Source organism: Hypanus sabinus, chromosome 28 (genome assembly GCF_030144855.1).
Source record: "Hypanus sabinus isolate sHypSab1 chromosome 28, sHypSab1.hap1, whole genome shotgun sequence".
Classification (NCBI taxonomy): domain Eukaryota; kingdom Metazoa; phylum Chordata; class Chondrichthyes; order Myliobatiformes; family Dasyatidae; genus Hypanus; species Hypanus sabinus.
In genome coordinates this window covers 6,370,579-6,392,834 of record NC_082733.1, presented here as the reverse complement: position 1 = coordinate 6,392,834, position 22,256 = coordinate 6,370,579, and the positions used below count along the sequence as shown (strand labels likewise).

Genomic DNA, 22,256 nt, shown 5'->3' with positions numbered 1-22,256 from the left:
TAATTGCGTATGTACTGTATATATAGTGTATCACCATCATTCCAACCATCAAATGGCTTTCATAATTAAATTAATGAATTGACTGATGTAGGAAGGAACGAATGAACAAGTCCAAACGCGTAAGAAACTCGTACGAGGTCGCGCCAATGCTGCTTTTTGCAGTAGCTTTCGGTTCTTGGTGGTGTGAAGGTGTGTACGTTGCGTCATCTCTTTTAAACGGTGTATTTGTCTTTGTATGCTGTAGAAACGAATCGGCATTGTTTTATTTATTTATTATTATTATTTTAATATCACTTAATGTTCTTTTTTTACAATTTCTTAGTAATTTCTTCCTCAGAACTTTAACAGTCCTTTGGTTCTTTTATTTTTCTCTTTCATGAATGCCATGTTCTTTGGAAGCTTGTTTAAACCAAATTAATGGTCTTTTAGGCTTCCTCCAGGTGAATAGGAGTTCACTTTTTGAATAATAAGAATTATATATCACCACAGGGGGCATCAGGATTTTAGAGGTGATTAGGTGGGGCATGGCCAAAAAAAGGTTGGGAACCATTGCCTTAAGGGAAAATCTTGCCTGACAAACCTGTTGTAATTCTTTAAGAAGATTACAAGTAGGATAGATAAAGGGGATGCAGTGGATTTTGTATATTTGGACTTTCAGAAGGCCTTGGACAATGTGCCACACACAAGGCTGCTTACCAAGTTAAGAGCACATGGTATTACAGGAAAGTTACTAATGTGGTTAGAGCACTGGCTGATTGGTAAGAGACAGCAAGTAACTAGAGATGTTCTGCAGGGGTCGGTGTTGGGACCACTTCTTTTTTTGGTGTATATCAGTAATTTTGATGCTGGAATAGATGGCTTTGTTACCAAGTTTGCAGATGATACAGAAATTGGTGGAGGGGCAAGTACTGTTGAGTAAACAGATCAGCTACAGAAGGACTTAGACAGATGAGGAGAATGGGCAAGAAAGTGGCAAATGAAATACAATGTTGGAAAATTTCTACTCACTTTGGTAGTAGAAATAAATGTACAGACTATTTTTCTAAACAGGGAGAAAATCTAAAAATCTGAGAATCAAAGTGACTTGGGAGTCCTCGTGCAGAACACCCTAAAGGATAACTTGGAGGTAGAGTCAGTGGTGAGGAAGGCAAATGCCATGTTAGCATTCATTTCAAGAGATCTTGAATACAAGAGCAAGGATGTGATGCTGAGGCTTTATAAGGCATCAGTGAGGCCTCACCTTGAGTGTTGTGAACAGTTTTGGGCTCACCTTCTGAGAGAAATGATTCTTAAGGAGTCCATTTAGAATGTGCTGACACAGAAAGAACGTGCAAAGCAACTTGCAGGGCAACGTATAAACCAATTTGCAAAATCAGGATGAAACAATAGCTTGCTGATTAAAGAAGCGATACGGGTAACGGGAAGACATGCTTAACGGTTGAACAATAACGGTGTTAATGCGCTGAGGCTGATAAGTGGGCCAAAGGGGTAATCACATTTGTAATTTTGTAATGAGATTAAAGAAGAATGTAGGGTATAAAAAACTGTGCAAAGTGTAATTCGGCACTCAATCTAGCAGGAGCTGGTTGGGTCCGACTCTGCAGACTCGAAAAATAAAGTTTACCGTTCTGCAAATTGCTGAGACTCAGTGTGTTTCTGACAACGTGGGGGCTCGTCCGGGATCCACACTCCGGCCGCGGTGGACACGAGGAAGGACATCGGAGACGGTGCACCCCGCCGAGTTTGGCGGTCCCTGACTCCTTGCTCGTCGCTCCAGCGCGGCTTGAGCGAGTGATATCCGGACAGCGCAGAGCGATAAACGGGGAGAAGGGGACAGTACCTGGTACTGGAAGTCCCCAGGACGCACCGGGTAAGTGCCTACTATTATAGTAGACGGGTGCGGGAATAAGTAAGGACGGAGAAGACCGGGATCGCTACCCGGGGGTCCTCCTGATAAAAGTCCTTGGGACGCACCGGGTAAAGTGCCTACTGTTGCAGTAGAAGGGTGCGGGATTAAGTAAGAGCGGAATAAGATGGGAGGGGGTGGCTCTAAAAAGGAAGAGGAAACGGAGAGACCGGGACCATACCCGGGGGTTCCTCCTGATAGCCCCCTCGGTAGAATGTTTGAGAATTGGGGATGTGGAAGACTAAAAGGGAAACAAAAGAAAAAAATGATACAGTACTGTTTAATTTGGTCGAAACAGCCGATAGAAAAACCTGCGGTCTGGTGGCCGTGGCTTGGGTCTGAGGAGGATTGGGTACGACAAGCCTTAAACATTTACGTTAATTCAAAACCAAGTGTAAAACCGGAAGAAATTGCTTATGCTTTTTGTTGGGCTCCCTGGCCAGGAGTAACAACAAAGAGTTTTAAATTGGGCATTAAAGGGGAGCGGAAGTGGGACCCACTCGATCATTTACCCCCTCCCTATGTCCAGCCTTCTGCGCCCCTTGCGGGAGCAGAGGGAGGACGTGAAGAAAGTGAAAAAACAGAAGAAATAGACCCGAAGAGGGAAGAGAGGGATGTTAGGGAAAAAGCAAAAGCAAGGATTGAAACAAGGAGTGTGACAGGAGCAGATAAGAAAAAGAAAGACGAATTAAAAAAGGAAGAGGTACAGCTGTGTCCCCTTCGAGAGGTTCCAATGGGAGGAGAACGGGGAGGAACAGGATTTGTAAACATCCCTCTGACAAGTACCGAAGTACGAGGATTTAAGAAAGATATGAAAACTTTATTAGAAGATCCGATGGGACTGGCAGAACAGTTGGATCAATTCTTAGGACCTAATGTTTACACTTGGGAAGAAATGCATGCGATTATGGGAACTCTATTTTCTGCACAAGAGAGGCAAATGATACGACAAGCTGCAATATCAATTTGGGGAAGGGAACAGCCGAATGAGTTACCGGGGGACCGGAAATTTCCAGCAAACGACCCACAGTGGGATAAACAAGCAGAAGAGGGAAGATGCAATATGCGACAGTGGCGAGAGTACATCATTAAGGGAATAAGGGAGGCTGTGCCAAAAGGTCACAACTTTGCCAAGGCGTTTGGAAACTACCAAGGGAAAGATGAGAGCCCAACCGACTTCCTCGATAGGGTGCGGAAAAATGTGCAACAGTATGCGGGGGTGGACCCTAATTCGGCAGTAGGGGAACAATTCATACGAATTGAATTTGTATCAAAAGCATGGCAAGACATCCGGAAGAAGCTTGAGAAACAGGAAGATTGGAACGAAAAACCACTGAGTGAATTACTGAGACAGGCCCAAAAGGTCTATGTCCAGAGAGATGAGGAAAATCAGAAAAAGGCAGCGAAAGTAATGGTTCAAACCATCCGCCAAGTAAACTCAGAGAACAAAGAGAAAAGGGAAGCAAGGCCAGAGAGAAGCGGCTGTACTGAGGGAAGGAGGATGAGGAGGGCGGCACGATGTTTTTACTGCAATGAGGAAGGCCACTTTAAGAGGGAGTGCCCAAGATATCGAAAAGAAGTCCGAGCTTATGCCCTCATGGAAGAAGAATAGGGGTGTCAGGGGTCCCAACCCTTGGGGACGAGATACAAGCAGGAACCCCTGGTAAATTTAAAATTAGGTCCTCAAGGGTCAGAAGTAACCTTCATGGTCGACTCAGGAGCTGAAAGAACTAGTATAATCCAAGCCCCTCTGGGAACCAAGATTGGGACCAAAACCATTGGGGTTTCCGGAATAGGAGGAAAAACTATGCAGGTCCCAATAATAGAAGATGTACAGATAAAATGCGACGACCGGGAAGGTATCCAGGATGTGTTATTACTTCCGTCAGCCGGATTCAACTTATTGGGAAGAGATTTGCAGGCACTGCTAGGGATCGGGACGGTGCCATATCAAGGTGAAATTCAGGTGAAACTGTTCGTAATGACTGAAAAGGATGATCAGGAAATAAAGGCCAGTGTCTGGTATCAAGAAGGTAATCGGGGCGGCCTGGACATCACCCCACTGAAAATCACCCTGTTGCCAAACAGCCGCCCGGTGAGAAGATGGCAATATCCCATTGCCATGGAAGGGAGGAGGGGATTACAACCTGTAATTGAGACATTAGTATCAGATGGACTCCTGGAAGAATGTATGTCACCCTTTAATACCCCCATCCTACCGGTCCGAAAGCCCGACGGCACGTATCGAATGGTTCAAGATCTGAGAGGCTTAAATGCGGTAGTCCAAACACGATACCCGGTAGTGCCTAACCCCTATACATTAATGAGCAAAATACCTCCTGAACATGAATGGTTCAGTGTGATAGATCTAAAAGATGCCTTTTGGAGTTGCCCGTTGGAGGAAGGTAGCCGAGATATGTTCGCATTTGAATGGGAAAATCCATTCACTGGGCGGAAGAAGCAACTCCGGTGGACCGTCTTGCCCCAAGGGTTCACGGAGTCCCCAAACCTATTCGAACAGGTACTGGAGCAAGTATTGGCTGGATTCCATTGTACCGAAAAGAACCAACTATTACAGTATGTCGATGACCTACTACTATCGGGACCAGCAGAGGAGGTAGTGCGAGACGATACTATAAGACTCCTGAATTACCTAGGAGAAAAAGGATTGCGGGTGTCCAAGAAGAAACTGCAATTTGTCGAGAAGGAAATAACATATCTCGGACACAGAGTCAGTAAAGGGCACCGCCAAATAACCCCAGAAAGAATAGCGGGAATAACTAAAATACCGCTTCCCAGGACAAAGAAGGAAATAAGACAATTTCTGGGCTTAGTGGGCTATTGCCGGATTTGGATAGAGAATTATACCTCCCTGGTGAAGTTTATGTACGACAAATTGGCAAAGGAAGACCGGGGAATAATCAGCTGGACCGAAGAAGAAGAACAGAAGTTCCGGAAAATAAAAGGGCAACTAATTCGGGCCCCGGTATTAACACTGCCAGCACTGGAAAAGCCCTTTCAGCTGTATGCAACAAACAATGAAGGAACTGCGTTAGGAGTACTAACCCAAGAAAAAGGAGGAAAGCGGCAACCTGTGGCCTTTTTATCAAAAATGTTAGACCCGGTATCCCGGGGATGGCCGACGTGCATACAAGCCGTAGCGGCAGCAGCCGTACTAGTAGAGGAAGCACGGAAATTAACCTTTGGGGGAAGAATGACGGTGTATACCCCGCACTCCGTTAGCACCCTCTTAGCCCAAAAAGCTCAGCAGTGGTTGACGGACTCTCGCATACTGAAATACGAAACCATTCTGATGGTCGGGGATGATTTAAGCTTTGAAAAGAACAATAGTTGTAACCCGGCACAGTTCTTATACGGGGAATCAACAGGGGAGGAAACCGAGCATAACTGCGTGGAGCTAACAGACCTTCAGACAAAAAGTAGGGAAGATCTACAAGAAGTTCCCCTAATTGAAGGCGAGGAACTATATATCGACGGCTCCTCCAGATGCATCAATGGGGTACGACACAGTGGATATGCTATTATAGACGGGAGGACTAGGGAGACGGTGGAGTCCGGCCGGCTCCCAGGTAATTGGTCAGCCCAGTCTTGTGAACTATATGCCTTGCAGAGGCGACTGCAACTGTTAAGAAACAAAATAGGCACTATATACACCGATTCTAAGTATGCCTATGGAGTGGTACACACCTTCGGAAAGATTTGGAAAGAACGGGGGTTGATAACAGCCAGGGGAAGGGAATTAGCTCACGAACAAATGATAAGCATGACTCTGGAAGCTCTAACACTACCACAAGAAATTGCAGTGGTTCACGTTCCAGGACATCAACGAGGAACAGCCCCGGAAGCAATAGGAAACCGGCTCGCAGATGAAGAAGCCAAGCGAGCAGCAATGGAAAAAACGGTCCGACTTCTAACCCTGATACCAATAAGGGAAGGGCTTAACAAACTACCAGTCTTCACCCAAGTAGAAATAGACGCTATGAGCCAGCTGGGAGCCCGACAAACATCAGAAGGCGAGTGGAAGACCCCCGACGGACGGCAAGTACTGAATAAGGAAGTAACTCGTCATATACTGCAACAACTACACCAACAAAGCCATTGGGGAGTGCAAGCTATGTGCGACACTATCCTAAGGGACTATGTTTGTAAAGGGATATTCACACTAGCTCAACAGGAGGTGTGGGGCTGTTACACCTGTCAAAAGGTAAACAAGAAAATGATGCGTGCCACCCATAAGGGGGGACAAACACTAGCCATCCGACCGTTCCATCGGATCCAAATAGACTTTACGGAACTACCACAAGTTCAGAGATGGAAGTACCTGTTAGTAATTGTGGATCACTTCACTAGGTGGGTGGAAGCATTCCCAACCACTAAAGCGGACGCCCCTACAGTGGCACGGATCCTATTAGAAAATATAGTCCCGAGATATGGAATAATGGGGTCTATTGATTCAGATAGGGGAACACACTTTGCCTCAAAAACACACCAGCTAATCTGTGACGCCTTGGGAATCCAGTGGAAGCTGCACACCCCCTGGCACCCTCAGAACTCAGGAAGACTTGAGAGGATGAACAGTACTTTGAAGACGCAATTGACAAAACTAATGATGGAAACCAAGCTACCCTGGACCAAGTGTCTACCCCTGGCCCTACTAAGAATCCGCACGGCTCCTCGAAAAGATATAGGAGTATCCCCTTATGAAATGTTGTTTGGCCTTCCATATTGGAACAAGGTGGAGGGCTATCCTTCCCTGCAAGGGGGAGATGTCTTTGTAAGGGACTATTTACAGGCACTGTCTCGTTCTTTTGCAGAATTGCGCAGGAAGGGGTTACTCGCACAAACCCCACCTCTGGACTTCGCACTCCACCGAACTCAGCCCGGTGACTGGGTCCTGATTAAGACTTGGAAGCCAGAGAAGTTACAGCCGCAGTGGGAAGGCCCATTCCAGGTGCTACTGACCACCGAAGCCGCAGTAAGGACAAAAGAAAAAGGGTGGACCCACGCCGCGAGAATCAAGGGACCCGTAAAGCCCGAAGAAGGTGCAGAATGGACTTGCGTCCAGGGAGAAGACCCGATGGTGCTAAAGCTCAAAAGACGGACAGAATGAACTTTGGGACTGTAATGTATATGCTGCTATTGTTGAGAAGCGCTGAAGGGGGATGTGATAAGTGCAGGACGACGGTAAGGGTGGGCATGACGGTTTTTCCAGGGTCCTTTGTATCACACTCTCATGTAAACGAGAAATGTTATGACTACAACAAAAAGGAGGAATGCCTGGAAAACGGAAGGCGATATTATCAAGTAAGAAATAAGGGATATGTGTGGGGGTTTGGGGGCCAAGGATTAGGGGTATATGGGAGTGTTACCACTTGTCCTCCCAAGGATAAATGGCTATGCATTAACAAGGGAGGACAGGGGGATATTCCCTCGATATTGGTAGACGATTATGTGGATAAAGTTAAGGAAACTATAATCCAGAATGAGAAAAAGAAAATAGCTGAGGAAACTCAACACAGACAAAAAGCTGCAGTCTCCACAGACCCATCGATATACCAAGAAATAGAAAGGGAGATTACGCTACCAGACGTAAAAGAAAACCTCTTTATAGATCTGGCGACTCGGGTAGCAGGCAGTCTAAATATTAGCAACTGTTGGGTCTGTGGAGGGCCACACATGAGTGAACAATGGCCTTGGCGGGGTGAAAGCCTAAATACATGGGAATTAATTCAGCGGAACTGGACGGTGGTTAAGGATAGAAGGAAGCAAGGGTGGGAACTAACGAATCTCCCCGAAGGACAAATATGTGTTGCGCGGGACGGGGAAATAAAAGTAGGAAAAAGCCCCTGTCGGAGCATTAAGTATAAAGAGCAGAGCGGAAACATTACCTGGTGGCCAGAGGAACCGAAATGGTATATTACCATAGAACCAAAAGGAAACTGTACGCCCCTCGGGAATACCCCCGAAGTATGGAATTGTACTGGAACGGACCCATACCACGGAATTCCCGGGGTGAGTGAGGTTTGGGACAAAGGACAGGGTGTTGCCCCAGAGGGATTGTTTTGGATTTGCGGAGGTAGGGCATACACACGCCTGTTGCCCAACTGGGGGGGAGTGTGTTTCCTGGGAATTATCCGGCCTGAATTCTTCCTGTTGCCCGAGGAGGATGACAAAGCATTGGGGGTAAAGGTATTTGATTCCCTACGAAGAAGTAGGCGAGAGTTGCAGGTTAGAGACTGGGGAGATAGCTGGCCACCCGCCCGGATTATTGAGTATTATGGACCAGCGACCTGGGCTCAGGATGGGTCTTGGGGATATAGGACGCCCATATACATGCTAAACCGAATAATCAGACTACAGGCGGTGGTAGAAGTAATTACAAATCAGACTGCATTGGCCCTGGAACTACTAGCTAAGCAACAAAATCAGATGCGCACTGCTATTTATCAGAACCGCTTGGCATTAGATTATTTGCTTGCGGCTGAAGGAGGAGTATGTGGAAAGTTTAATCTAACTAACTGCTGCTTAAAAATAGATGACAACGGAAAGGTGGTTCAAAAAATATCAGATAAAATAAGGAAACTGGCCCACGTGCCGGTACAGACCTGGAAGCCGCTGGGGTATTGGGACTGGCTGGACGGATGGTTGAAAGGAGGCTGGTGGCGAACCGCTTTAGGGGTTATAGGAGGGGGATTGATGGTCCTCCTTCTGCTACCATGTCTGATCCCCTGCTTGCGGGAGCTAGTAGCTCGGGTGGCAAGACAAGTCATGCAACCAGGGGCCCCGGCTGATCCTGTTCAGGTACTCCTACAAAGGGAAATAGAGCTAGAGGAAGAAGCCTATGTAAACCCGTGGCAAAAGCCCAACTGATAGCACATTCTAAAAAGAAAAAGGGTGGATTGAGAGAAATGATTCTTAAGGAGTCCATTTAGAATGTGCTGACACAGAAAGAACGTGCAAAGCAACTTGCAGGGCAACGTATAAACCAATTTGCAAAATCAGGATGAAACAATAGCTTGCTGATTAAAGAAGCGATACGGGTAACGGGAAGACATGCTTAACGGTTGAACAATAACGGTGTTAATGCGCTGAGGCTGATAAGTGGGCCAAAGGGGTAATCACATTTGTAATTTTGTAATGAGATTAAAGAAGAATGTAGGGTATAAAAAACTGTGCAAAGTGTAATTCGGCACTCAATCTAGCAGGAGCTGGTTGGGTCCGACTCTGCAGACTCGAAAAATAAAGTTTACCGTTCTGCAAATTGCTGAGACTCAGTGTGTTTCTGACACCTTCTAAGAAAAGATGTGCTGGCATTAGAAAGTGTTCAGAGGAGGTTCACAAGGCTGATTCCATGAATGAAAGGGTTATCATATGAGGAATGTTTCATAGCTCTGGGTCTGTACTCGCTGAAATTTAGAAGGATGGGGTGGGAGGGGGGATCTCATTGAAACCCTTCAAATGTTGAAAGGCCTGGACAAAGTAGATGTGTAAAAGATGTTTCCCATGGTGGGGGGAGACTAGGATAAGAGGACACAGCCTCAGGATAGAGGGACATCTATTTGAAACAGAGATGCAGAGAAAATTCTTTAGCCAAAGGATGGTGAATTTGTGGAATTTGTTACCACAGGCAGCTGTGGAGGCCAGGTCGTTGGATGTATTTAAGGCAGAGATTGATAGGTTTGTGATTAGACATGGCATCAAAGGTGAGGGGAGAAGACCAGGGAATAGGGCTGAGGAGAAAAAAGGATTAGGCATGACTGAATGTGGTAGACCAGACTCGATGGGCCAAATGGCCTAATTGTGTTCCTATGTCTTATGGTCTGTATTTGGCTCATCCCTCCCTCTTGCTCAAAACCTTCTTTCTTTCCCTCAATTTATTTCACATTGCAAATTTAATTCCTTGAATTAAATTCCAACTACACCTTAATGTTTAACCTTCTGTGCACCTGAAAGCGGACTGTTTGGTCCGACCAGATGCTTGTGCTGGGCGCAGTGCTGATTTGGACTTCAGATCAGTATAAAATGCTGCACAAAGGTTCATGGCCTGTCTGTGAGCACCTGTAGATAGCAAGTGCTGCTCACTCACTGCCCCTTGCACACTGGACATTAATACTGAGCCAAGATATTTAATTATTAATAGTATTCACAGAGTGCAATGAGCAAACTGTGTATTCACGCTGGTGCATCTCTCAAAGGAGAATATACTCCTCTTCCCACACTGCTTTCTTACACAAAGACCATGCAATAAGTGTCTTTATATTCTATTGTTCTATTTTGCAGAAAACCTTTATATCAGCCTTCAGTTTTCACAGTTGCTTTCAATAAACTAGCTTGCTATTTATGCAGTGCCTCCAGTGATTGGTGCCTGCATTCCTGACATTTCAAACCTGTTGTTCTCCTCCCTCTGGCTGATTTTGTTTAGCCTTATTACATTAGCTCTTCTTAAGAATTGCCAGCTTTAGCAAACAGTCCACACCCAAAACAGGCAACATCCCTTCCCTTCTCTTTACACGTACAAGGAGGTCAATTGTTAAAATTTATTTTGATTTCAAACCTCTGGCAACTGAAGTTTACCCATTCAGTTTTTGCAAGTGACCATACCAAACAGAGCTAAATAAAATCTCACTCAAGGCTTTAAGTGCAAGTTAAATATTTATACAGATTTTCACACTGGCACACCAGCCACCTGCAGTGGAAAGTCTGCTTGCCCATCATGGTGGGTGCAGATTTCGGCCCTAACACACCATGTCTGGAGGTCTCCAGTTAATGGTTTTACTGACTGAAGGTTACTATGCACAGGGAGTGTAGAAGGGCGAGGGGGAGATTTGGGGCAAGAGCTGACCAGCAAGTGAAGAAGGGTGATGTGCAGATGGAGTCAGGTAAGGGAGGAAAGGGCAGAGATAGTGGTGATAGGTGAAGGTGACAAAGAATCATTAGAAAGGGAAGGTGGAACATGGAACTAAGTAAGGGAGGAGGGAAAGAGGCAGAGTGATGTGTGGTAGAGGAACTGGGAGGGGCAGGAGGGAAAATGTAACCAAATGGATTCAAGAAAATAGCACTGAACAGCTTACAGTGAATCAAGTTTATGAGAATATTTTAATCAGTGTCACTTTCATACTGCAGTTTCCACTTAAACAGAACTTTCTAATTCCATACTGAATGTATTAAAATTATCAAATGAAACATACAGAACATAGAAAACAAAACTATAAGTTTGATCTATTTGCTATTAAAGTGTTCTGTTCATTTTTACTTCCTTATATCGACCTTGTGCAAGCATGGCATCATGGTCAGCACAGATATGATGGGCCAAAGGGTCTGTTCCCATGTTCCTTTGCAATAGTCTTTAACTTAAATGCAAAAACGGAACAGATTTAGCTACAAACTAATTGAATAATTCCCAACAAAAATGGTCCTCCATTAAGCACTCCTGTTTAAATCAAACCATGGCATTTACGAGTGCTTCTGCATTATTGAAATACAGTGGGTTCGGGTTAATTGGCCCATCAGTTAATCAGGGCAGCCACTTATTTGGGGCAACCTTTAAAGAACAAGCAATAATGGAGAAAACAGCTGGGATTCCCTCTGTTTATTTGGGACACTCTGCTGCTGAATTGGGACAGGAGAGTGTTGCCGAACGGTTTCTAACTAGAGTCATTGTGTGCACTTGTCCAGCTGTTAGGGACACTACACCATGCTTACAGCACATTTTTTTTTTAAGATTGCATCAGTTGCATGTGTTTGTATTTTTAAAAAAGTGATTTTGTCACCGATAGTTGGCGAGGAATAAGCTGTAAAACAATTCAGAACTATTTTGCTCAATGTAGCTTCAAGCATTCACACCTGGAGATATCAAAATAGCCAAAGTGAAATTGAAACTATTTCACTATTTCAGCAAATTAGGAACTATGACAATTTGAAGATATCAACAATCATCTTGAATGATGCAATGAAAATGAAGACTTGGAGGAAAAACTGTCAAAAGCATTGTATGAAGGCAGTCCATTACCTGTACTAGCTGTTTGCATTGATTTTGTTCATTTACAGTCAAAAGAACACAGCAGTGTACACTGGATGAATTCCTCTGTCTGTAACTATAAGGAACTAATACAGTTTTATAGTATATTGATAGTGTTCTAATTTGTTCTGTATTTTACTTAAATACATAATGTGCTACTCTGTTAAAATTAGTCTTTTTCTATACAGCTTTTAGCCATTTCTATGGAACTTCAGCTAATAACTGGCCAAAAGACACTGGTCCCATTATGTCCCAATTAACCAGAATTTACTGCAATTGGTATTTGAACCCAGGAAACTCACAGACAAAATACAATCAATCTCAAAAAATGTACAAAAAATACATCAACAAAAACTGGATTTGTAATGGTGACGAGGAATTACTAGTGTTGAATATTTATTTGCAACACACGCAAAATTCTGGAAGAACACAATAGACCAGGCAGCACGTATGGAAAAGAGTACAGTCAATGTTCCAGGCTGTGACCCTTCATCAGGACTGGAGAAAAAAGATGAAAAGTCAGAATGATGTGGGGGGAGGGAAGGGGGAAGTACAAGGTAGTAGGTGATAGGTGAAATTGGGAGTGGTGAAGGGGTGAAGTAAAGGGCTGAGAAGTCAATTGGCTGAAGAAGGGAAAATCTGATAGGAGAGGACAGAAGACCATGGAAGAAAGGGAAGGGGGAGGAGCACCAGAGGGAGGTAATGGGCAGGTAAGAGAGGGAAATGGGAATGGTGAAGTGGGAGGGGGAATGGTGAAGTGGGGGGGGAGAATGGTGAAGTGGGGGGGAGAATGGTGAAGTGGGGGGGAGAATGGTGAAGTGGGGGGGAGAATGGTGAAGTGGGGGGGAGAATGGTGAAGTGGGAGGGGGAAAGGTGAAGTGGGGGGGGGAGAATGGTGAAGTGGGGGGGGAGAATGGTGAAGTGGGGGGGGAGAATGGTGAAGTGGGGGGGGTGAATGGGTAGCTCAAGAAATCGATGTTCATGCCATCAGGTTGGAGGCTACCCAGGTGAAATACAATGTGTTGCTCCTCCAACCTGAGTGTGGCCTCATCGCGGCAGTAGAGGAGGCCATGGACTGACACATCGGACTGGGAATGGGAAGTAGATTTGAAATTGACAGCCACCGGGAGATCCTGCTTTTTCTGGTGGGTGAAGCGGTCCCAATCTACATCGGGTCTCACCAATATACAGGAGGCCACACCAGGAGCACCAGACACAGTATACGACCCCAACAGACTCACAGCTGAAGTGGCAGCTCACCTGGAAGCCCTGAATGGTAGGGAAGGAGGAGGTGGAGGGAGGAGGAGTAGGGGCTGGTGTAGCACCTGTCCCACTTGCAAGGATAAGCACCAGGATGAAGATCAGTGGGGAGGGACAAATGGACAAGGGAGCAACATGGGTGGGAATCCAGTGGCCACCCATTTTAATTCTACTTCCCATTCCGACATGTCAGTCCATGGTCTCCTCCACTGCCACTCTCAGGTTGGAAGATCAACACCTTATATTCTGTCCGGTTAGCTTCCAACCTGATGGCATGAACATCAATTTCTCAAACTTCTGGCAATCGACTCCTCCTTACTTACACATCACCTCCCCCTGTGCTCTTCCCCTTCCCTTTCTTCCATGGCCTTCAGTTCTTTCCTATCAGATTCCTCCTCCAGCACTTCATCTCTTTCACCATCGACTTCCCAGCTCTCTACTTCACGCCCTTGCCCTCTCCCAGCTTCACCAATCACTGACAACTTTGTATTTCTTCCTCCCCTCCCCCCACCTTCTTCACACAGACTTCTCATCTTTCTTTCCCAGTTCTGATTAAGGCTTTCAGCCCGAAACATCAACTCTTTTCCATAGATGCTGCCTGGCCTGCTGAACTTCCCCATCACTGTGTGTGTTGCTTGGATTACCAGCATCTGCAGATTTTCTCTTGTTTTCAAATATTCCTTTAACCGCATTTTCATTTGATTAGCACCAAGAGTATTTAAGAATGACAATAGATTCTTATAGACAACAGTAGAATAAACACAATAGATTCTTTGTGTACGTTAAAAAGCAATCTTAAAAATTCTGATATCAATTTCTAGAGTCCTAAATTAAAATATTTCACCTCAATCTTTAGTGATTTCTAGGAAGCAGATTTAATAAGCTGCTAAATCTCTATTTCAAGTTGGGACAATGCTTAAGGAACACTTGGTTTGATTTGTTACTAACCCCTCTTTAAGGTAGTTGTAAAGGATCTGCTTTGCTGTCTCTTCATTCGTTTGTTGGTCTTTCAAAAGGTCGGGTGTTACCTAAAACATTTTTTAAAGATTACAAATAAGTAAGTTGGTGTAAAAACATTATTTTGTTCATCTTAAAATTCAGTCTCAGATAAATACTCATTTGAATAAATTAAAAAGTTTCACATAATATGACATTTTGCGCAGTAAGTGAGATGGTACACAATAGGACTAAATACCTTTCTACAGCCCAATAAATGTGATTTGCAAACACTCAGCATGTTGAAAATGCAGCAAGAAACCTTGTTAATGACTTTGTGTTTTGGCAGAAACAGATAGAGGGGTGATCTTAAAAAAATTAACTATTTTTAGCTTAACAGTGCTTGCATTGCTGGCCCATGGATTCACTTGCAGTACACAATGACACTGGCCACACTTCCATTACTAAGATCTTCTCATGTTTCTATTCTCTCATGCCATTCCACTATTCAAATCATTAGGCTTTCTACTACAAAGGCAATAAAGTTTGAAGAGATCCCTTTATCCTACACTTGCCCTCCCTGAACCAGGATTAGACACCTCATTTACGTCAGAGGGATCTGCCAGGGATCCGCATAAGAGTGGAAATCTGGGCTGGTTTATTACTCCAAGCCTTGTCAACCTGCTGTCCAAACTGAAGCCACTATCCTAAGAGAGATCGTGGTCTGCAGCTGAGAATTTCCCTATCTGTATGACTCAACCATTAAATGTATAGAACCAAAAAGGTTTAATGATTTCTGGAAAACAAACACAGTACACACTTATATATCTACAGATAGAGAAGAACTCACAAGAGGAATAATAGAAGAGGAATGTACAGCCTGAGAAGATGTTCCATTCGAAGCTTGATGGGAACAAAAATTATTTTAAATTAGTGCAGTTAACTGTAGAGGAAATATAATAAGAGTGCAACAGAGAGAGACAGCATCAGCAAATTTCAAAGTACGCGTTTCTGCTGTAGAGAATCCCTACAACAAGGGGAGGGTTTGGGAAAGGGTAAACTGCCTGACTGAACGCCTGCTGTAGAGAATCCCTACAACACAGGCAGGGCTTGGGACTGAATTTGTAACTGGCCTGACTGAACACTTGCTGACTGAAAAATCCATGGACCTTGCCTCCAAGTACTTAACTAAGAGTTGATCATTGGCCCAAACTCTCACTCACACAGGAAAAAGAAGGCTGCGTGTGCCCATGGAAACATAAATAAGGAAAAGTTTATGGGAAGAATTAGAAAATGCCATGTTACAATGTTATACGTATAGGTATTACTTACTGAATACAACTGAAACATTTAAATACTTCTGATAAAACTCAAATTGAACCTTTTTTTGTGAAGTTATGTTACTAATCATTTCTGAGTAGTTGTCAACAGCACAGATAATTTAGCAACTAAGTGGAAAGCTCTAGATTAACGTCTAAAAGCTCACCCACAAGACGGTAAGACATGGGAGCGGAATTAGGCAACTTGGCCCATCCAGTGCTCCACCATTTCATCATGGCTGATCAAACTTTTCTCTCAGTCCCAATCTCCAGCCTTCTCCCTGTACCCTTTCATGGCCTAACCATTCAAGAATCTAACAGCCCATGCCTTAAATTTACTAAAATTCCACAGATTCACCACTCTATGGCTAAAGAAATTCCTCATCTCTGTTCTAAAAGAGCAGCCATTTATTCTGAGATTGCATCCTCTGGTCTTGGACTCTCCCACAATAGGAAACATCCTCTCCACATCTACTCTATCAAGGCCTTTCACCATTCAACACACACAAAATGCTGGAGAAACTCACCATTCAATCAGTTTCAATGAGGTCACCCCTCCTTCTTCTGAATTCCAGCAAATACAGGCCTAGTGATTCTTAAAGGATCATTTCTAATGCCTCCACAATCTCATCAGACACCTCTCTCAGAATCCTGGAGTGTATACCATCTGGTCCAGGTGACTTATCTACCTACAGACCTCTCGGTTTCCCAAAAACTTTCTCTCTAATTATGGTAACTTCACACATTTCATGACCTCTGAGACCTGCAGAAAGCACTGCAGCAGTTTTTAATTACTATTTAAACTTCAGAAATGGTGTTGTGGCACCTGCCACAGGAAGTCGCTTTCTCCCCAGGCCCACTGCAACGTGCTGCTTATGTTTTATGTATTATACTGCGGGAGTCTAGAACCAGAGGGCATAGCCTTAGAATACAAGTACATCCCTTTAGAACAGAGATGAAGAGCAACTTCTTTAGCCAAAGGATGGTGAATCTGTGGAATTCACTGCCACAGACTGTTGTGAAAGTCAAGTCTTTAAGCATATTTAAAATGGAGGTTTATAGGTTCTTGACTTACAAGAAGGTTAAAGGCTTCGGGGAGAAGGCAGAAGAATGGGGTTGAGAGGGAAAATAAATTAGCTATGATGGAAAGGCAGAGCAGACTCAATGGGGAGAATGATATACAGGTGCCCCCCCCCAACCCCTTACAAAGGTAGGGCATTCCTATGAAACCTTTCTTAAGCCGAAATGGCGTAAAGCAACAAACCATTGATTTATAGGGGAAAAACTTCCATAAAAGTGAAAATCCTCTTTGTAATGCGAAAACAGGTTACTAATGTAGGTCTTTTGTAAAAGTGAAGTGGTGTAAAGCGAACATTCGTAAAGCAGGGGACACCTGTAATTCTCTTGCTCTGTCAAATGCTCTTACAACATGCAATAGTCCACAGAACATAACAGTACCACGCAACCACAAGCCCTCTGACCCACCCTGTCAGTGTCTACCACACTGCCAAATGAATCGCTTCTGTCTGCATTTGATCTGTATCCCTTTTTTCATGTTTATGTGTCTCTTAAATGTTGTTTTATCTGCTTCCATCACCACCACCACCCCAGGCAGTACAATCCAGCCAGCCACCACCCCGTGGGTAAGAACTTACCCCACACGTTAAAGCTGCATTTGAGATTTCTACCCTGATAGAAAAACCCTGACCATCTCCTCTATCCATGGCTCAATAACTCAGCAGTTGTAGTGATTCATTCGATTAAACCCAACATCTACTTTCATGAAATACAGTAAATGATGGCTTTTCTATGAAACATCTCGAACGCTCACCGGAACATCATTATCACAGGTATCTTGGCTCACCAGAGGATCCAAACCCTTTTTATTGATCCGAATGAAGGAGAGTGCAGTTTTGCCCAGATGTTTTTGGGTAACAGGTACCACTTCCTCCCTTTTTGCTTCAGACTTGTTGTTCGCCCCTACCGGGAGTGCAGAAGATTTGACCATGGTTCTCTCCTGGGGCTCATTAGTGGCTTCTCCATCTACTTTAGTCTGACTTGAACTCTTGACCAAGCCATTCTTCACGTTTCCCTGACGGTCTGCAGTCTGCTCTGGATACCGACCGAGGCTCCCAGAGGAAACAGTATGACTGACCTGTGGATTCTCACTCAGACCAGGTCTTTGAGTTATTGCACTTTGTCGTCGCAGCTGTGATGGCCGCAGCAAATGTTCGTTTGTTGCTCCGAACTTCCTATCAGAGTAAGGGAAGTTATCTGGACGCTTGAGAGGGAAAACACTATCAACGCTTCGAGATCGTTTTCGATCTTCTGGATCAATTCGGTTTCTCCTTGCTGACCTACCCCGCCGGTGCTGTCCCTCCTTACCATCAAATTTATCAATCAATTCGTCCACCCCAGGAATATGGTCGGAGTCAATGTCACGGCCAGTGCCTGGGAAGAAGGGAATGTACCTTCTGTTTTCATGCCGGTTTATATTTTCAGCAGAGAGTTCTTCATCGGGATCATCCACCCATAATTTGTTGTCCGAAGCTGCTGGCACTGTAGTTGAGAAAGACTTACGCAATACCGGAGCCTCAACACCTCTTCCGCCGGGTCTTTGCCGGTGCGAAGGGAGCAGGTCCGGCCGAGCTGTCCGGGAATCTTCCAAATCAGAACTAGTGCCATTCCGCCCTTTTCCCTTGCTGTTCCCTGAATCAGGCTTTCTGCTGAGGAGCCCTGCAGTCCTTTTGCTTTGATCCAACTTACTGATCCTGTTTCTCTCGTCGCTGGCTTTAACTGGGTTTGACATTCCAGCATCCAACTTCCTTGAGAATTCTGGCTTAGGTTTGTGATGCAGAGAACTGTCGATATTCTTCTCAGCAGTCACGTTACTGGTCAAACGCTGCCAACCAGCCTGCTCCAAGACACTCTTTTCAGGGTTGTATGGCTTCAGAATTTCAGGGTGTTTTTGAAAATTTAGCAAATCACCTGCTTTCACATGGCTGTTGTCATCCTTGACCTTAGGGGTTTCTGTTCTCAGCAACGGTAGATAAGGAGAAGGTCTCCGTAAATCGAAGTGCTGACTTTCTGGAAAGGTGAAATGCCCATTAGTGGAGGCAGTGTTTCGCGGTTTTTTTGCGTAAGGTCCAGAGTATGGTTTAAAATTATCTTGAGGCAGAGTCGGGTTGAAGCAACCATTCTCAGGAGAAGGCTCGTACATTTGCATTTGTCCTTCCTGATTACTGTTCAGCACAACGTAGGGCTGCCCATCGATTCCCTGCACCCTGATGCTGACTCCGTACGACCCTGCTTTGCTATTAGCAGTCCGATGGCTTTCTGCCTTTGTTGCTTCCTCGTGAGGGTCTTGAATAAACCTGATTTGGATTCCATAGTCTCGCTGCATTTGCTTATCTTGAATTGTGTCAAGATAAGAATCCATGGGAATGTCTTCACAACTCAGAGAGTGATCCGCTGCAAGTCAGAAAATAAACTGATTAGGAGCCAGGAAGCAAAAGCACTGAACAGTAACTTAAAACAGCATTGCGAAACATTGTGAGGAATTGTACAGAAGAGGGTTTGGCCATCACTGTTAGGGGAAGACACTTATGAAAGCTAACTTTTTACTACATGATTAATCTTCAAAGTGGGCAAAGGGATAAAACTATGTGATAGGTTGACTCAGACAGAGACAAAGGAAGAGAGGTGCAAAGTTGTGGACACGAGAGCTGAAATTTCAGCAAAGCCCTGGAGCAGAGGGTCACAGAAAAATTAGCAGGGATGGGCCGGCACAGTCCGGACATTGGCCAGGATGCAGAGATCAGTGGAAACTCTGATTTCAATGAAAATCTAGCAAAAGCAATCAAGTAACACATGGAAAGTAAGGGGTTGTGGAAAATCCCAGATGCCATAGTGAGTGGCTGAGACTGATACAGGCTGCACCAGGATAACGGACGTGTTCCCAATGTGCGGACATCCCTAAGTTGATTTTGTCCAAAAATATTCCAATTTACCCGATGTGGTAATTGAACAATGTTATAATAAATGATAATCACAATGGTTTAAAAAAAACAATTACTAAAAGAGGAAGGGGGATTGCAATCAGATGCAGCCTTACGACTCAAGTGATTCTAACATTTGCTGTTGTTGATATTATGGAAACAAAAAAAAATTCACTGATGTCATACCCGGGGTTCAGGGTAGCCAGACACTAACATTAATTACTTCAGCTCTGTGCCGGTGTTTGTTGGGTCGGGGGACTGACTACCTGCAGGGCTTCAAACAGCTAGCTGCCTACAGGCAGAGGAAGCTCTGGTTTGTCAATCCTGGAGTTGTAAATACCTTTGCTGTTGTAAACAATTCGGTCTAGTAACATTGCCAATGGGAAGCAGAGAAGGGTTAAAACATCTAAATCCAACTGACAGCCAGATAACGAGAGCTGAAGTTGTGAGCTGGTTCTTTGGAGACAGTTAAGAACTGAAGCAGGAAAAGCAGCACTCCGACACAAAGTGTGGAGCCTAAACTGATCTCAAGTTACAGAAAACAGAGATGCTGTCTAGAAGTAAGAGTGATTGATGATGTCAGCCGTCATTGGGACCACTGAAAGGTCAAATATGAACAACTGAGCTCACCTAAGGAAATCGTTACTGATGTTGGTTCAGGAGACTTAAAGCTGTGAATCAGAATCAGGTTTATTATCACTGGCATGTGACGTGAAATTTGTTAACTTAGCACCAGCACTTCAATGTAATGCATAATACAGAGAGAAAAAAAAATTAATTAAATAAAAATAATAACAAGTAAATCAATTACAGTATACGTACATTGAATAGACCAAAAAAAGGTGCAAAAACAGAAATACTGTATATTAAAAAAAAGTGAGGTAGTGCCCAAGGGTTCAGTGTCCATTTTGGAATCGGATGGCAGAGGTGAAGAAGCTGTTCCTGAATCTCTGAGTGTGTGCCTTCAGGCTTCTGTATCTCCTACCTGATGGTAACAGTGAGAAAAGGGCATGCCCTGAGTGCTGGGGGTCCTTAATAATGGATGTTGCCTTACAGAGATGCCACTCCCTGAAGATGCCCCAAGCACCCTTGCAGGCCAGTACCCAAGATGGAGCCGACTAGATTCACAAACATCCACAGCTTCCCCCGGTCCTGTGCAGCAGCCCACACACCCCCCCCCCCCCACCACACCAAACAGTAATGCAGCCTGCCAGAATGCTCTCCATGGCATATCCACAGAAGTCTTTGAGTGTATTTGTTGACATGCCAAATCTCTTCAAACTCCTAATAAAGTATAGCCGCTGTCTTGCCTCTTTATAACTGCATCAACATGTTGGGACCAGGCTAGACCCCCAGAGATCTTGACAACCAGGAACCCGACATTCCTCACTCTCTCCACCTCTGATCCCTCTATGACGAACTGTGGGGATTGAACCTCAAGTGCGATGTGTGGACAGATGTAACCAAGTCAAATTCTGGAGGCTTTTGGGTTTTTAGCGATGAAGAAAAAGGGCATAAGATTTATAAAGTGATGAAATGAAAGGCAACAATGAAAGAAATGAGACAGGGCAGGCAGAGAGAGAACAGTATGGAGAGATTCAGCACAACTGAATGATCAATTTCCCCAATGACCCAGGTGATCACTGCTACTGACTGTCCCAGGCAGCGGATTTCCCAGCTTTCCACTGTCCAGTGCTTTAAACTCAACAACTTCCCTCTTCAAAATCACTGCTCATTACCAAGTGACAGTTTGAACAGTCGATGGTGGGGCAATCAAACACTGAGATCTGGGACGTAAATCAAATCTCTTGTGATAAAACATTAAATCTCCACTGCAGGCCAATTTACCCAGCACCAGTGGAAGTTATGATGTTGGTGGTCTTAACCCTGCTAAAAAATAAATCTCAAGATTTTCTACTGAATACATATATAGATTACTACAGCTTTCTATACACAAATTTCTGAAAGATTTAATTATAAGACCATAAAATATCTGAGCTGAATTAGGTCATTTGGTCCATCAAGTCTGTTCTGCCAGTTCATCATTGGTGATCCATTTTTTCCTCTCAGCCCCAATCTCCTACATTCTCCCCGTAAAAGAAATTCCTCTTCATCTCCATTCTTAAAGGACACCCCCCCCCCCTATTCTGAGGTTATGCCCTCTGGTCTTAGACTCCCCCACCACAGGAAACATCCTCTCCAAATCCACCTTACCAAGGCCTTGCAACATGCAATGGGTTTTAATAAGGTCAACTCCACATTCTTCTGAATTCCAGTGAGAACAGCCATGAAACACTCCTCACATGACAAGCCTTTCAATCCTGGAATCAGTTTCATGAAACTCCTTTGAACTCTCTCCAATGTCAGCACATGTTTTATTAGATAAGGGGCCCAAAACGGCTCACAATGCTCCAAATGAGGTCTCACCAGGGCTTTGTAAAGCCTCAATATTACAACCTTGCTTCTATATTCTAGTCCTCTCAAAATGAATGCTAACATTGCATTTGCCCTCCCCACCACTGACTCAACCTGCAAATTAATCTTCAGCAGGTGGGAGGGGGAAGAGTGAAAGCTGGCTGCGGATATGTGACAGCACGAGGGGGTAGGTGGGTATACGGAGGACAGTGGATGAAATAACTTGCTAGGAAATATTAGGTGGAAACGGGCTTACACAGAAGGAATCTGACAGGAGGACAGTGGACCACAGAATGAATGGAGAGAGGAGGGGAACCAGAGGGATGTGAAGCGCAGAGGGTGAAAAGATAACCAGAATAGGGAATGGAAAAAGAGGGAAGGGG

At 44.5% G+C, this 22,256-nt stretch overlaps 2 protein-coding genes across 5 annotated transcripts in view; one reads left to right on the top strand and one right to left on the bottom strand.

Moving 5' to 3' along the window:
- Positions 1 to 9,094, top strand: part of LOC132382398 (endogenous retrovirus group 3 member 1 Env polyprotein-like) — a 35,648-nt gene extending 26,554 nt beyond the window's left edge. For both annotated transcript variants that reach the window (XM_059952554.1, XM_059952555.1), the window contains one exon: positions 6,742 to 9,094. In XM_059952554.1, coding sequence (XP_059808537.1) covers positions 6,977 to 8,797 — 1,821 coding nt within the window. In that variant the 5' untranslated portion in view covers positions 6,742 to 6,976 and the 3' untranslated portion in view covers positions 8,798 to 9,094. The remainder of the gene's footprint in view (positions 1 to 6,741) is intronic.
- The window catches only part of cgnl1 (cingulin-like 1), a 220,783-nt gene that overhangs the window by 148,527 nt on the left and 50,000 nt on the right, over positions 1 to 22,256 (bottom strand). For 2 of the 3 annotated variants that reach the window (XM_059952551.1, XM_059952552.1), the window contains 2 exons: positions 17,292 to 18,931; positions 14,154 to 14,233 (listed from right to left, as the gene is read on the bottom strand). In XM_059952551.1, coding sequence (XP_059808534.1) covers positions 14,154 to 14,233; positions 17,292 to 18,899 — 1,688 coding nt within the window. In that variant the 5' untranslated portion in view covers positions 18,900 to 18,931. The remainder of the gene's footprint in view (positions 1 to 14,153; positions 14,234 to 17,291; positions 18,932 to 22,256) is intronic. The other variant, XM_059952553.1, reaches the window with a different exon arrangement.